General features: G+C 39.5%; 1 protein-coding gene across 42 annotated transcripts in view; it reads right to left on the bottom strand.

Annotated features, from left to right (window-relative positions):
- The window catches only part of rims2a (regulating synaptic membrane exocytosis 2a), a 90907-nt gene extending 75167 nt beyond the window's left edge, over nucleotides 1-15740 (bottom strand). For 25 of the 42 annotated variants that reach the window (XM_037273688.1, XM_037273692.1, XM_037273721.1 and 22 more), the window contains exons 1-4: nucleotides 14792-15740; nucleotides 14151-14336; nucleotides 2871-2903; nucleotides 2074-2166 (exon numbers count right to left, since the gene is read on the bottom strand). In XM_037273688.1, coding sequence (XP_037129583.1) covers nucleotides 2074-2166; nucleotides 2871-2903; nucleotides 14151-14320 — 296 coding nt within the window. In that variant the 5' untranslated portion in view covers nucleotides 14321-14336; nucleotides 14792-15740. The remainder of the gene's footprint in view (nucleotides 1-2073; nucleotides 2167-2870; nucleotides 2904-14150; nucleotides 14337-14791) is intronic. The other 17 variants (XM_037273699.1, XM_037273715.1, XM_037273723.1 and 14 more) reach the window with 1 other exon arrangement.
- Nucleotides 15741-15794: the final 54 nt, after the last annotated feature.

The raw sequence follows: 15794 nt of genomic DNA, 5'->3' as shown, positions 1-15794 counted from the left end.
TAATACTGAACAATCACGCATTACAATTGGAATATCATCTGAGCTGGCGATATTAATTGTCAGAGTGGTATACTTCTATATTATTGTGTATTATGTATGTATTGTTGTGTATTATGTATGTATTATTGTGTAATATTATGTAGAGCTTCAATTCGTCCAACTGAGAGAGGTTTCAATATTGTCATGGATAGAGCGGCGGTTTACATGCCAGATGAAAATGCTCGTAGTTCCCACTTAGTTGTCTGAGAATTTTTTACATTTGATTACATTACTATTTGTCTCTTTTCTTGACATTTGCGTTTTGCTGCAGTCTTCATTTCGTCTCTGTAAGAAAGTAAAGTTCCTTGGATCCCACATACCAAACACACAGAAAGGCCTGGACGTCTTCCACTGAGCACACCAGGGCTTAGTAGGATAGCTGAAATAAGTCAACAAATATGCAGTGCACCAAAATCAAATGTCCATTTTAGTGGACACAAAGAAATAGGTTGGGACTTTGGAGGATATTATACTGATCGATTAAATTACCATCAATTCCCATTAGTTTTAATAACTGTAATTTGGAGTATTTCCCAAACACAAATTGTCACACTAAGGTAAATTTACCTGAAACCTGCCAGAAATTCTTCACGCTTTTGCAACCCTACATGTGTTGACTGGCATGCAGTCTAAAGTATATATTATTACTATTAAAATGCCTTTCACTTGAGGTCAGTTGGGATGGGCTCTTGCTTCATAAACCCCTGAATAGAACAAGTGGTATAGAAAATGGATGACTAGCTAGGTTTCTACTGCATTGGTTATCTTATTTAGCTAAATGAGAGAACTAAAATACGTATTGCACTACACACATTTCTCATTATAATGCACTGCTGTTCTACATCACTACACAGTATACAACAATAAATAAACATTGGTAAATGAATACCTCACGTAGCATACTATTCTCTTTGTAAAGACTGTCTTTTTGATTAGATTGTACAGGTTTGACGAATGAGTACATTTCCGAGAAAACGCCAGAAGAAAAGAGAAGAAGTTGTTGGTCCACTATGATGAGGCTTTACTTATTCAGTCAAACATGGTTATGTGTAGGTGAGACTGCTTAGTGATCAGACTGTATGCTGCTCATTGTAGCAACCAATTCTAGCATCATCGGAGCTCTCTTACCTCTGGGCAGTGCCCCAGCAGCGACACGCTGCCAGTAACATGAGTCTCTTGTTTGTACATACTGTATGGCAACTGCTATAAAACGGATGTTTATGCTGCTGCGTTGCGGTACTCTGTCTAATTAATAATGCTAAGTGACATAAGGCTAAAAAAACAATTATTATTTGAATAATAATATTATTTTAATTATAAAAATTAAAATATGCTGGTGAACTAAACAAAACCACATTAATTATTATCATGATTAGGACATGATTAAGAAGAAAGATTTGCTTCGATTAATTGAATGCTGAATGTGGTAGAGGACATTTTATTTCTTTTACATGTCATTAACAATAAAACTTACTTAATAATTACAGATTTAAAACTTATTTTGTGTAATGCATGCTACACACATACCAAGTGGACAAATTTACGCATTTCTCCATTAAATCTCAAAATATTCTTTCACTGTGCAATAGTGTGTCTTTAGAGGAATATCAATCTTATCAATCTCAAACTTTGAACCTGCTCAATATTTACAATCGCAAGTCTTTATGTATGTGGTCAACATGGAGTTCTACCGGGTGGAATGGATGTGTAAGGGTAAACTGCCAATTGGAAAGCAACCGGAAATCTGTCTAGGACCCAAATTGATAGTCTAAAATATATTGATCAATTATTTGACCAGATCCCTATGTCTTGGTCAAGCTCCCACTTCGACCAAGGAGAGAAAAACCCTCGCACCATCCCTGGAGTTAACTAATACAACTAATAAACCCAACATGTTTTAGGTACACAATGACAGATGTATGTATTTATCAAAAATAAATCAATTTTGTTAAAACACTAGAACTGTGTTGTACTGTGTGGAGTTGTATGGTTATGTCTGCTGTGAGTTCAAATTGTGTATGATCTATTACTTACGCGTCTGGCTCGGGCTCCTTGTCATTTTGGGGCTTTTGCTGTGGCTGAAGAACATTATTTACCAGCTCAGTGATCCCACTAAAGGGAAACCACCTGTTCAAATAAGCAAATAAGCATGACAGATAGAGCGCGGCTAGTCATCACTTGAGAAAACAATCTAGCCTGCGAGGTACATTAAGAAGCAGGGGTGTGATTTCCAGGAAGTGAACAATTCTTGGGAACATTCACTACAACCAGAGTAGAGAGAGAAAGAGAGAGAGAGAGGAGGCCAAGACACAGCGGAGAAGCAACTAGGGTCCTAAAACCAGCAATAGTTGAATAGAAATCCAGAAAAAGAGGAAAAGCTGAAACAAGAAAACGCTACAGCCAGTGGAAATGAGAGCAGGCTCAAATGCTCAGCTGAGGAAAGAAGACACTATAGGGGTCAAGATTGTCGAAAAAATACAGTAGATTTGTGCACCCGCAGAATAGAAAAGTAGCATCTGGGAGGAACCAGAGATTGTGGTCCAAGCCTACACAAGCCAGTTGCAGACAACACACAAGGTGAGAAAAACAGACAGATACGGGGAGAAGGTTGTATGGCTCGGATTTTTAACAAGAATGCTGGCAAGGAAATGGCATTGTCAGTAATGTCATGGAAGTCATCTGTTCCCTCACTGCAGCAGTTGCATTCCATGAATTTAGCGACATTTATTTCCTCCTCCTCTGAGACACAGGGGACAGAGCCACGTGAAGCACATAACACCGAATGACAAGTGTCAAAGACTAAAGCACTCTGGGTAATGTAGTTTACTTACTGTGCTGACTGAGGCTTTGGTTCTTCTTTGATCCTAAAACATAAATGAAAAAAAGGTGCACAACTCAGTGCATAAAATGCGCAAATGGATGAGGAAAACACAAGCAACAAAAATATAAAACTGGTATAGAAATGAAAGGTGACATTAATGATGATCCATAAATAATATAGCAATGTGGAAAAGACAATATGGTGATGATCATGGCAATACAATAATGAGCTTGGGGGGTGAACAAATATAGGCGGATCAAATATTTGGGAAGAACAAGCCAAAGTATCTAGCAGGAAGAAAACTTGTGTGATACCAGAGCACTGCAAAATACAACAAAAAATACTTTTTGGGAATGAAAGAAGAGTCTAATCTTTCATTTGGTAGTTTTTGAGTTAACATGGCCATTCATTCGTTCATTCCACTGCCGAACCACTTATCCATAAAACCTATTCTGTGAGCCTTAAAAGCGTTTTCAGAATGCTCTAAATGTTCTTATCATTTTAACAAATGAGCCGCAAATCAGCACACAGCATTTAATTGTTTTACAATGATGAGAGTGAGGAGAACACACAAGAGAAGATATAGTCAGTCCTGTTTACCCATCAGTCTTGCTGCTGTGTTTCCAGGTGAGCCAGTCCATATTTATCCTCTCACTGTGTTCTCCCAGTGACGTACAACGTTGTTCTTTATTGATCCCATCAGTCTTGTCTCTGTGGTTGTATTACAAGCCTCATATTTAACTGATCGAGCCGCCTTGCTGCCAGCATGTCGACTGGAAACCAAGTGTGAGGACTCTTCTAAGCACGATCCTCTGTGTACCCAGGTCCCACGTGTGTCCTGTAATTACCGAATGGATGTACAGGCTAGTGTGGGAGCAGTGAATTATTTGCCAGGCGGCAGTGACATGACTGAGTGTAAAATTTCACAAGTGACGTAGTTGGTGTCCTGACTGCTGAGAAGGGCAGTCAAAAAACAGTATTATTTTTCTATTTGGTTTGAACCAGTTCTGACTGTGTCTGATGCTACACTGCTCTCTAGTGGACACATGGCCTGCAAAACTAACAATTCCACAGCAAATATGAACAGAATTGAACAAAATATGTGTTTGTGTGTACACAAAGTGAGGTACATTTGCACAATCCATCCATCATATCATATGGTTTATATATATATATATATACACAAGAACCCATCCTGTAATCATAAGTCAGCACCAATACAGCAATAGACAAGCACCTAAAACCATCTCAAAGCAATTAGTGTTTTCTATTAATTTTACATACGTTGGATTGTTATTTGATTGTACCAATATTGCTTTTTGATGTTTTTGCTGAATATTAATGTGACACACAATAATATATGAGGCAATACTAGTGTGTCGTACCAATGGATGGTGGGGAACAATGCCTGTATATATATATTGACTTATATTGAATATATATGATCATGTTAGACACCAAAGCCTGACTCGATAGCTAACCAAAATTTTAAAAACACTTAAACAGTGCATTACTACACATCTGTATTTTACAAATAGGCCTTTTTTTGTATTGAATCACATGGCATGTGCACCTAAAGCTATGAGTGTAAAGATAATACTGCACACAGCCAAAAAAATAATTTTGACGCATTGATGTTCACAACACTTGTGGACAAAGATGCAGCTGCAACTAGATAGTGCAAAAGCCTGTTTTAACATTTTAAGCAAATTCCGACTTCATCTTGGCATCTACAACAAACACAGTCTGTGATAAAAGATCTCATGCCTAACGCAGTGAACCCTGAGGGCCCTCTGCGCCCACCAGAGATTGAGTGATAATTGGATCATAAGGGAGTCATTTGGCTCAGTGGATAAATACCAACTACATACAGTACAGTACATCATTAACCCAGCCAGTCAGTTCTGGCAGGAGATGAAGTTAATAACAATCCAAAATCATTCAGAGGCAAATGACCAACAGGGAAAAGTCTCAATGAAGCCTGTTGAAATATGTGAACTCAAAAGTAAATACAGTGCAACCTCAATTTATAAAACCTAGACCAAATTGTAATGTCAGTATGTGGCAAATGCCTCAGCAAATCTGAGGAGACCTCAGCGTACTTTCTTATACCTCACTTAGTTGCACATTTACTCTTTTAATTTCTCCTTTCTAATTGCAACACTGATGAAGAATTACACTTAAACCTAACACGTGCACAATGACACATCAGGCGTTTTCATCCCTGCCAGAGTTCTTGTGACTTTCAGTCAAGAGTTAATTGCCAGGAGCCTCAGAGATGAGTGAGCAGAAGGAAAGTTGAAGATGGATTAGCCATGAGCAGCAAATTGGTTAGTTTCTCCAGTGTCTTCACTTGTTATAAAACGTAGATTGCTTTATTGTTTTACGATGAGGTTGACTTGTCTTTGTGCAAAAAAAGCGTGCGCATGATGCAGCGGCAACTTAACTTTACACCCTTTATACACAAGATGTTATAAAATAAAAAGGTCACAAAAAAGCACTTGGAGACTGCCTTCCATCCCGATCATTCATGTCTGTGCATGACCCAACCCCTATTGCATCACCAAAATTATGTAACACTACCTGCACCAAGAGTTAATGAAATGTGGTCCAAACAGGCGTAAAATGTAACGTAAGATTGTCAGGTGCGCCAGGCACAAAGACTTCCGCAAAAACCAAGATGGCAAATTCTAATGTATGTTCAGGTAGTAGGCAAAAGTACTACTTTTCATCTTCAGACAGGTCATGCTGTTGACCTCTTTGGCAAAGGGAACTGTAAAAATGATAGGCTCTTAAGTGGGGTGGCAAGAGGCTTCTTGGGGTGGTTGTTGGCTTTTATAAAAAAAAAAGAATTTGACTTGATAGGGCACACTCATCCGAACAGGTAATTTAACAGTGCACGAGTCAAACCTCCTGAGCAAGGACTGGGATTCAGAATGCTGAACAGAAGCTGGCGACTGCAGGTTTTTTGCACAACAGGGAAGTGGTTAATCTGTTGCCATATATAACTAAAATCCATCTGTTTCCTCAGATTACTTGCCAGGATTAAAAAAAAAAAAGCTCCTTCATGTCTTCCCTTAGATTCCTAAATTCATCTGTGTCGTTAGTAATTTGTCCATCTCCTCTTGCATTTTAAAGTGGGCAAAAAAATTAGAAACACATTTGTAACATTTGGCCAGATACAATTATATATGAGATAAAGAAAATCACACATCTTAATCAATTAATTAATTACTAAAAAAATTCTTTCTTCATCCAATCATTTTGGACAATTTTGTGCTTTCCACTTTTAAAGGAAACTTTTGTTCTCCAGCCTGACTGCCCCTGTGCACACATCAATCTCTATAGTATGCATGGGTGAAGGAGTTTGATTTGAAAAAAAAAACTTAATTGGCTTGACCTTAACCCCGTTAAATACATTTGCTATGAGCAAGAAGGGAAATTGCAAGTCAGGCTGTCTCATCCAACATCAGTGACCTCTAACCTCACCAATACTGTTCTGGACGAATGGACAAAAATACGAAGAAACACATGCCAAGATTGTGCAACACTTCTCAGAGAAAGGGGAGATCACTCGAGTCATAAATGGCAACTAATTGAACATTTCCTTCCATTTTCCATTGCCTGTAGACCCGTATTTGAGCCATATTGTGTATAAGCATGATTATGCTCTTGCTTGTTTTGATGACGGTTGTACGGACTTAAATGTGAATCGTCTGTCTTTATTTTTCATCCTGACGGATCAGCACCTTTTTTGGTAAAATGCCAAAATGACAATGTCACACACTAACGTCACACATCTGCTCACTCATGACTGAATAATACCTCTGGGAGCCAGCCTTAAACCTACCCCCCCCCCCCCCCGCACCATCACTAGGGTCATAACGTTTACATTAGCCAGATATAAAACTGCAAAATTCAAACAGAGACAACTGACTCAAGTAACCCTCTACGATTCCAGCATCAAATGACTTCACAGGCACCAGTTCTGTCCAGTCTTGCGATCACCCAATTATTTCCGGTCTCATAGCCAGCAAAAGTGTTTGCTTGCGGGTTTTGCCCCATGAGACAATCTTAGAACTGAAGCAACTTGGATTTAAATCCCCTCTAACACAAACAAAGCAAGGAAGATTTTATTTTATTTTTAGTGCAGCACATGTAACCCATATTTAAACAAAAACACACCCATAAATTTCTCCATGAAGCTGGGCGCACCAGGTGGACTCTATAATAACAGCACAGTCATGGCTAACAATAGAATTGTAATAGATACCCTGCCCTATTGTTATCCCAGTCCTCTTTACTCCTTCCCGTGCCAATTGATTATTATTGCCCATCAGGAGTGAATTTAAGATATGAACACCCTCAGCCTCTCATCAAAATTTCAGGGACATTTCCATTTGTTTGTTCAATTTTAGAATGACTATGATATCTCCTCACCTAAAAATACTGACATATAGGCGTAACACATTTAATTATCCTGCTAACTTCATCATCATATTGATCATGGGCAATAGTATGAGTTAGGGACAAAAGTACAGCACAAGTGAAAAGAAGTTGAACTTGAAAGCTTTGAACATCTGGAGATCGTTTAACTTGACTGCAGGAAAGGATTCTCTTGCATTAGCTGTCAGACTGCACATGGGAAGCCAACAAACCAGATGACACAACAACAATTAACAGCAGTTTACCTGCTTGGTAAATTCTTTAACAATGTTCAGCATGCCAGCAAAGACTTCATAGATTATATCATGCGGAGGATTTCTGTGGCTCTGCATGCACCACTCCTACCCCTCCACCCTGACCTCATTTCACTTTGAAACAACCAGGTGGCGCAACGTGTGGCTCAGTGGGATGAATAATATTACGGAATCAGTAGGAGACCCTCCATCAGATTTTGGTCGAAAGGCATGATCCTGAGATGACTGCATCAGCTCTATTTGGCCTTCAAACCAGATAATGGGGATGAAAAAAAGGCCTTTTCAGTTGTTCACATAGTGGATGATATGCACACATTTTAAGCATACATACATGCGGACTCTGGATCTGTGGAATGACGCATTTTATGCATCAACAAAGTTACATTCACCCCAAGGCAGGGTGAGAACTCGTCCAGACTCTACAATGTGCAGTATGTCTTGCTCCGTGCTGGTGCCTTTGTATGAAGTGTTCAAAGACTGGCCATATACGAGGCCCATGGCTACATGTGTGATGTCATGTGAATGACAATCACTTTTCTTTCTCATCCCTCCACGGCAATCAGTTTTGTAATCTACCTACTGCAGCATGTACTCAACATGCACTATAAAAACGTAATGTTACTCAACATCCAATCTTTTTTCCAACGTCAAAGAATTACGCAGTTTGAAGCCCTTGAAAAGTGGAGATTACCATAAGCAAACGCGGAATTCAAAATGAACCATGAATGCTATTATGATGCAATAAAGACAAAGCATAGTTTCCAAAAATCAAGTAAAAAATATTGATTCAAATAAAATACTTATTTCAATAATACTATAATAATAAAAACAAAGGTAATTTTATTTCAATAATAATGAACGAGTTGGAAAAATGTCAAAGGTGTTCATTTGCATATTAGATAGCTGTGTAGCCAGTGTCTGTGTTTGAATCACCGGTTTGCACCTGCTTCAAACAGCCTGAATGAGCACAACACAGACACACACATGCACACATGTATACACACACACACACACACACACACACACACTGAGTGAAAAGATTATAGAGCTTTGTGTAAACTACCGCTAGTAAATAAAGCAGCTCTCTGACTCACACAGCCAGATATTTGATTGTGCACCTGTGTGTGTGTGTTTTTCTATGTAATGCCATATGCCCAAGACACAGCAATACAGAAAAAACAATATTAATGAGTCTTATTATATCAAAATAAATATATGGTGTCATACATTAATTAATGTTATCGTATACATCGCTCCTCAAAGCAACCTCCTCCCTGTTGTGTTGCACCCCATTAGCCTTGGGGTCTGTTTAGGGATGGGACTGGGAATTAGCCAGCATTGATGCACATTTCTGAGGAGGGGCCAACCTGAGCAAACCGAGAGTTCGATGGAACCGATCGGGAAAGATCGGACGGGACGTCGTGGGAAAACAAAAAAATCTTTTGAAATAAAGGCTTCCAGTGTCATCAGCCGGTGTGGTTTTAATTTCTCTATAGTTATATAAACTGAGTTTAATGCTGGATTCAATAAACTACTGAATTTTCCTCCAGCAGGATTGTTATGCTATGTACTCATATTGACCAAGGTTCTACTGAAAATTGATAACTGATAGGGTCTTGTTAACAAATTACTTCTTGTATCAAGGAAATTACTTTAGTGGCCGGATAATTCATTTGACACAATGTGTTTACTGATAACAAACTATTTTAGGATACACAGCATTTAGCAATGGGATGGATTCTAAAACTCATTCACACTAAAGTCAACGACTTCAAGGACTTTGCATCTACATATTCAATTGTGTACACGGACATGTTTGGATTAAGTAAATCGAAATGTATATATTTTTTTCCAGTGTACAAAACCCAGAGTTATTAGTCTGTTCCAATCTAACTGGTAAGAACTAGCCATGTATTCTGATCTGACCAAAAGCTTGCAGAGGTTTTGTTTCTAACCCTAAAGAAAATACAAATCATAAACCAACCCAGAGGGGATTATTGCAGAAGAAAAACAATGTTTGTTGTGTTGAAATTAGATTAGAATTTTCAATTGTTGGGTCATAAAACAAAATCTGTTTTACGTTGAATTAATTTCCAACGCTGGTTTTGAAAACAGACACATATGATCCTTCAGAGGTTCAGAATATCAATCAATGAGAATGCATTTTTCAATCATCTCTTTAAAGACAAATAAAATAATTAGTACACATCTACTATATCCATCTCCAAGTTTTTATATGATTTAAACAACACCTGCAGTCCTCTGAAAATGACAGTTTATCATTACAGCAAAATATTCATTTAATTTTAACCATTTTACAGCAAGTCAGAAGGGACACAAGGTCGTATCATTCCCAAGAACATGTCAGCTGCTTTGTGACCTGAACATGATGCTTATCTCAGTGATGGGTGAACAGCACATAATGTGTGCAGAGTATTCCGCTCACATACAACAAGTCAACTCATAAGCTCACTACTCAGAAACTGAAAGCGTATGAGTCACTTTCTAATAAATATGGTAAACAAAATAGTAGAAGGGGGGTTCACAGTGCAGATGTGTACAAACTACAACCAAAATAATATTGATATCTCAGGGAAACGTTAGCATGGCCTCTTCACCAAGGAGAGTGTCGTGCTGCACGAGTTCTATTCTCACCAAACAGTCAAAATCTGCAAGTCAGTTGATTGAGGTTGACCTAGGCATTATTTTTATTTTTTTTTACAGCGTCTCTTGTTGAGTGTCGCAGCGAGCTGGAGCCTATTCTACCTGACTTCAGGCTGAAGGGAGACCACACACTGGACTGGTTGCCAATCAGTCACAGGAAAAAATAGAGACAGACAAGAACTCAGTAAGGTGCGGTTCGGTCAGTCAATTAACAAACAGTACAAAGTGAAGATGTACAGAATGTGGTTTACGGGATCATACAGTATGTTGTAAAACACTGTTCATGTCCAAAAAAATAATAATTTGACAGTCATGTTTCACCAAGGACATTTTAAACTGCAGCACCAGGGGCAGGAAAATCCCTTCAAACTTTGTTTGAGGGATAAGAGCCTAGAAGAGAATAGATTCTATGCTGACGAGTGCAGATGTTATTTAGAACAAAGCCTGTGAGACAATGAAGTCTGATGTGGCAAGCATGCTATGGGAGATGGCTGATGCTTGTCAGTGGGGACTGAGGCTGTCATATCAGCAGCAAGACCTGATAGCATCTCAGACGTCAATGTCTCTCCTCTTGTTTTCTCTTCTCATTTCCTCGACTCGCTGCTATACTAACACCAACAAACTTTCCATTTGCCTTTTCCTCTTCTGTCCTTTCCTTTTCTTCACACCCTTCGCTCCCACAAGGAGAGCTTAATGGGCATTTAATCAGAGCAAAACATAATCAGTATGGAGCTTCTGGTTAAGTTCTATTTTAAAGGCAACAGATTCTGTTGAATAAAATGGAATGTGTGGGAAATCATTGACATTATGTTTGACACAGCCTGATATATCCTATCAATTTGGCTGAAAATCCAACTGTCAAAAAAATGATTATAAGCACACACAGGACACATAGGTTTACACCTTTCCACAATTTTTCTTACCATGCAGATATATCCATGATCAGTCACACATTGCACATCAAACTATTACATATTACAGGTTTTGTATAATCAGTAATTATTTTATTCAACAATAGTTTTCCATGACATTTTAATGGCTTTTACAAAACCGTTTGATTAAGTTCCAAGACGGAAAATCGAAACGTTTCAAACTACTGACAATTATTGATCCAATTTGTCATGTTTTAATTGCAACTTCAGCAATACTAACAGTCATCAATAGCATTAACAGATGAACCATCTGACTTCTATCCATCACAGACACACATACTACACACCTCAAGGAGATCCTGAGCAAATTATTTGAATCCCTACGATCCTGGTACAGCATGAAAGAGATGCACCAGAGCGCTCGTCAAAAGTAATACATTTTTTGACGTATATCAATATGATACCTTTAGAATGCATTCTAGTAACCTAATGTTAGGTATTCCTAGACAACATGTGGTGGATATTTATGATGACTCATGGCATCAATCACAGCACATGTGACGAGGGATGCATAACGTGGACCGGATCTTTTTGGTACAGGTACCAAATTGGGTTGATACCATAGCACCGTAAATATTCTATACAAACGATACTAACGGTAGTTTGTTTATCCAGCGACTGACAATTAATTATGACACTGAGCATAGGGTGCTGTTTGTTTGTTTTTCAGTTACTTACGTATATATATATATGGTATATGTATTTTTTTAAATAAATAAATAAAAAGTGGAGCCTGGAGCATTCTTTGGGTCACCCCATTACAGACAGCTGATGCTTGCTTCAATTATATACCAAGTCTGGATGGATAGGGGGATGGGGGTCCCATAACCATCATTACTGTTCTGCTAAAAGACACACTGATGCGTGGAATGCAGAGCTAGCTGATAGCTTCACAAGATTTAATGGCGCAAATACAACTGGAGCCGTGCTTCATAATTGCGCTGCTCACATTTGTGTGAGTGCGGCGTTCTACGAAAGCTATCTGCATGGTTGCATCCCTCTTTGGACATGCTCATACACAGGTCTGCTCAGAGGTAAGAACCTAGCTGATTCATGCAAGTCAGCTCTGCAACTGAAGGCTTCTCCCTCCATCCTCCAAGGATTCCCTCTGTTAGATTACACACTTGGATGTTCAAACTGCCACTTTCTTGAAATGCCATCCAAGCTGCTGTGGGATTGAACCGTGACCGTGCAGATGCACAAGCTATAAGGGTTGGCTACATGGCAGCGGCGGTGTTTGATTCTGAAACCACTGGCAATACAACAAATTGTTCAAAGACAAGCTAATCTGTTGCAGCTCGAGCACATGAATGTTGCCTGAATATATGCGTTAACGCATACTTGTGTGATTCATGGATAAGGAAAGTGGCGATTTACTTATTTGATGACTCATCAGGACTCCACTGACTATTTGACTATGAAAAATGTGTCTTGCCACAATGGTATGGGTCTGCAGTATTAGGAGTAGTATGCGGGAGCTCAGCAACACTGGTCACATAATTCTAATGTTACCCAATACTGAAATAGTCATAAATGAGAAAGCTTTAACCAAAAAAAAAACAAAAAACGGATCCCCAGGAACGGGTGGATGTTGTTTGCTCATAAAAAGAAAAAAAGTAGGGGGGGGGGGGGGGGGGGGGGGGGGGCAGAAAAAAAACCCTGTTTGTATACACGAGTACATGAGTCATGTTTCTCATTCAGTGACGCTAGGTAGGGATTGCATGACTTTCTTTCCATTAGGAATGCTGCCTCAGTGCAAATATTTACCTGGTGATGGAAAACAACAGCTCTAATGCATCATAAAAGCTTGCAGTGATGGGGCTCATAAGCTGGGCAAGCTTTGGGGCAAATGGGAAAAGAGCACAGGTGAGGCACTATGGACAGATGTACTTATTTGGTTATTTGACAAATCCCTCTTGGTAGTCATTTCATTAGGTACACCGATACAGTCTGGGAGCTGTGGAAAGAGCTGCCTTTGTAAAGATAGTAGTAATAACCTGTCAGAGCAGAACTCAACTACATCATACTTATTGTTGTTTCAAATATCATGATGACCTTATATACAGAATAAGGAGACACATTTCAGTGTGATGCAGTGCAAACAACAGCCATGATAATAAACGTTTTGCTAGTTTAACATCTCAATTGAGTACCCAACAAATTTGCCCATTGTGCTCTTATTAACGCAGACTTTTGAAACAACTTTTGACTGTACTAATACCTAATTCCATACACTGTAAATCAAAATTAATTTCGAACTAAGCAAGTTACCCACGCGATTTCCATTTAAAAAGGAAAACAAGAAAATAAAACTCAATCGATAGAACATTTAAAACCACAAGTCGCTCACATAACTTTTTATTTTATTTCTTAACAGCGAATCAGCTGTTTGATGTTTAAATCCTGAACAGGACACGCGACTGTAATATCCCACTATAAAGCAGAGTTAAGGCTCACACGGTAAAGGTTAACGGAATCAATGACGGAAATCCTCTTGGTCCGCCTTAAAAAAACAGCCTTCATTGGACAGCGCCTGGTGCTGAAACGCTCTGAGCGACATCTGTGCACCGGGGAGGTGTGTGCGTGCGTGTCCGTGTGCGATACATACGTGCACAGAGGACACCTTAAATGATCTTTCCAGTGACACATTGTGTAATGCCGAGGACGTTCGTGAGTAAGGGTGAAGCAACTTGACATGTTATTACATGAAAATGGCGCCCGTTACAGTCGCTCACCCAACCCATTAAGTGCGGTACAGCAAAGAAGCACGGAGGAATATTGCACTATAAAACCATTTTAAACAAGTGTTTGAATAAAGAGGAAAGAGCTGCCGGCTGTGGAAAAAAATGCCTCACACACGTCGATTATTTCAACCGCGGCCTAATGCCAAGAGGCAACATGACCACGACACATCATGGAACACCAACAAACTATAGCTAGCAGCCACGGCAGCAGTGAGTGTGAATAAAATAACTCTAATGAGCAATTCCTTACTTTAACATGGACTGTTCCTTCGCATCCTCCTTCTGTTGTCGGTCCATGACACCGAGGATGATCTTCCTCTCCTCCTCGGTGAGGTGGCTGAGGTCCGGCATCTCAGGCATGGCGCCGGCAGCTGAGGCAGCAGGGCCATGACCACCCCTGGGCCCTCGTGGAGCGGACATCTTTTACTCACAGTTGCTACAAACACCAGAAAAGAATGAACATCAAACGGAGCCATGTTTTATAAAAATATAATAAACATATCAATTTCATGTCGTGAGCAAATTCGGAATGTGCAGTTGGAGGAGCCGGTCGAGGCTAGCAGATGACACGACGGTACATGCACATGATGGTGTGCTGCTGCACAACTAAATGTCAAAAATATTAGCTCTTCCTATCAAAAGCTCGTGAGGGGGTTTCGGTACGTTGTGGGATGAGGCGAGGCTGAAAACAGAGGGTTGTTGGTATCTTAGATTTTGCGGGTTGAAATCAACACAAACATTAGTGCTCTCGAGCACTCAGGATTAGAAATGGATGCCCTGAATAGAAGCGAACGCTGCAGGCTGAAACCTCCACGTAGTGCTCCAAATAGCCATTCGTTCACGGAATGGAAGAAAAATAGCAATAAAAGATGAAAAGAAACGCAGTCTTGCCTTTTATTTTGCAGTCATTTTAAATCCTGTCTAACCCATCGCTGCCATTCCTTAGAAAGGTTTCAGTCGCATTTTAGAATCAAATAGGTTAGGTCCGTCCGCGTTTGTTTTTGGAGTCCTTATGCCCCCCTCTGTCACAGTTTGGCTTGTTTTCATCTAGGTTGGTAACACTTGGAGATTTCTTAAATGCACAAAAATGGATGCAATGAGAGAGAGAGGGATGAAGAGGGTAAAGAGAGATGGGGGGCAGAAGAGGCGGAGCGACGGAAACGCGTAGCAGAATCAAACTGAGGATGCTTGGATGTTCATTGACAACAGGCGTAAAGCAGCACGGCAAACACGGAGTGGAGCCACTGTGCAGCTGGAACGTGTTAATGCTGTATTTGAAGCCGCATGGAAAATGAATTATGTTCATTTACACATTGCATACTATTAGTGTAAATGCAGCCTTTACCTCATTAACAATTGTCAATAATGTACATTGTTTTTGGAGCAATTTCCTGTTTCATTACTTAATTTTTAGGAGCCCTCTTATGCTGGCCTCAGCCACGCTCAGGTACCTGCGGTGATGGGATTTAAGTGACAGCATTAAGAGGATAGAGACCTGTAAGCAAATTAGTCCCAAGTAAAACAACAGGTAGCTTAAGTGGTTTAAATCAAACGCTCTTAGCTTATGTTGGCTTATGACAACATTTAAATCAAACTTGGGAAGAAAGCTTGCAAAGAAACACCAATGAAATAATGAGAAAGCAACAGTTGGATTTCACTTCTCAAAGTAGATTTGGGGTTTTCTCAACATTTGCACCTACCAGAAAAAGTATTGTTGCTGTAAAAACCTGATGAAGCAAAATGACATTTGAACTCAGTGCTATAGATAGAGACCTTCTCACTATTATACAATCGCAGAAAGATTTGTGAAACTAATTGAAGAAAATCAAATAACTGTAATGATTTTTTTTTGGGGGGGGCAAATATATCTTCAGCTCATCTCTGCCTGAAATTA

Source organism: Syngnathus acus, chromosome 16 (genome assembly GCF_901709675.1).
Source record: "Syngnathus acus chromosome 16, fSynAcu1.2, whole genome shotgun sequence".
Classification (NCBI taxonomy): domain Eukaryota; kingdom Metazoa; phylum Chordata; class Actinopteri; order Syngnathiformes; family Syngnathidae; genus Syngnathus; species Syngnathus acus.
This window is presented reverse-complemented; position numbering and strand designations above follow the sequence as displayed.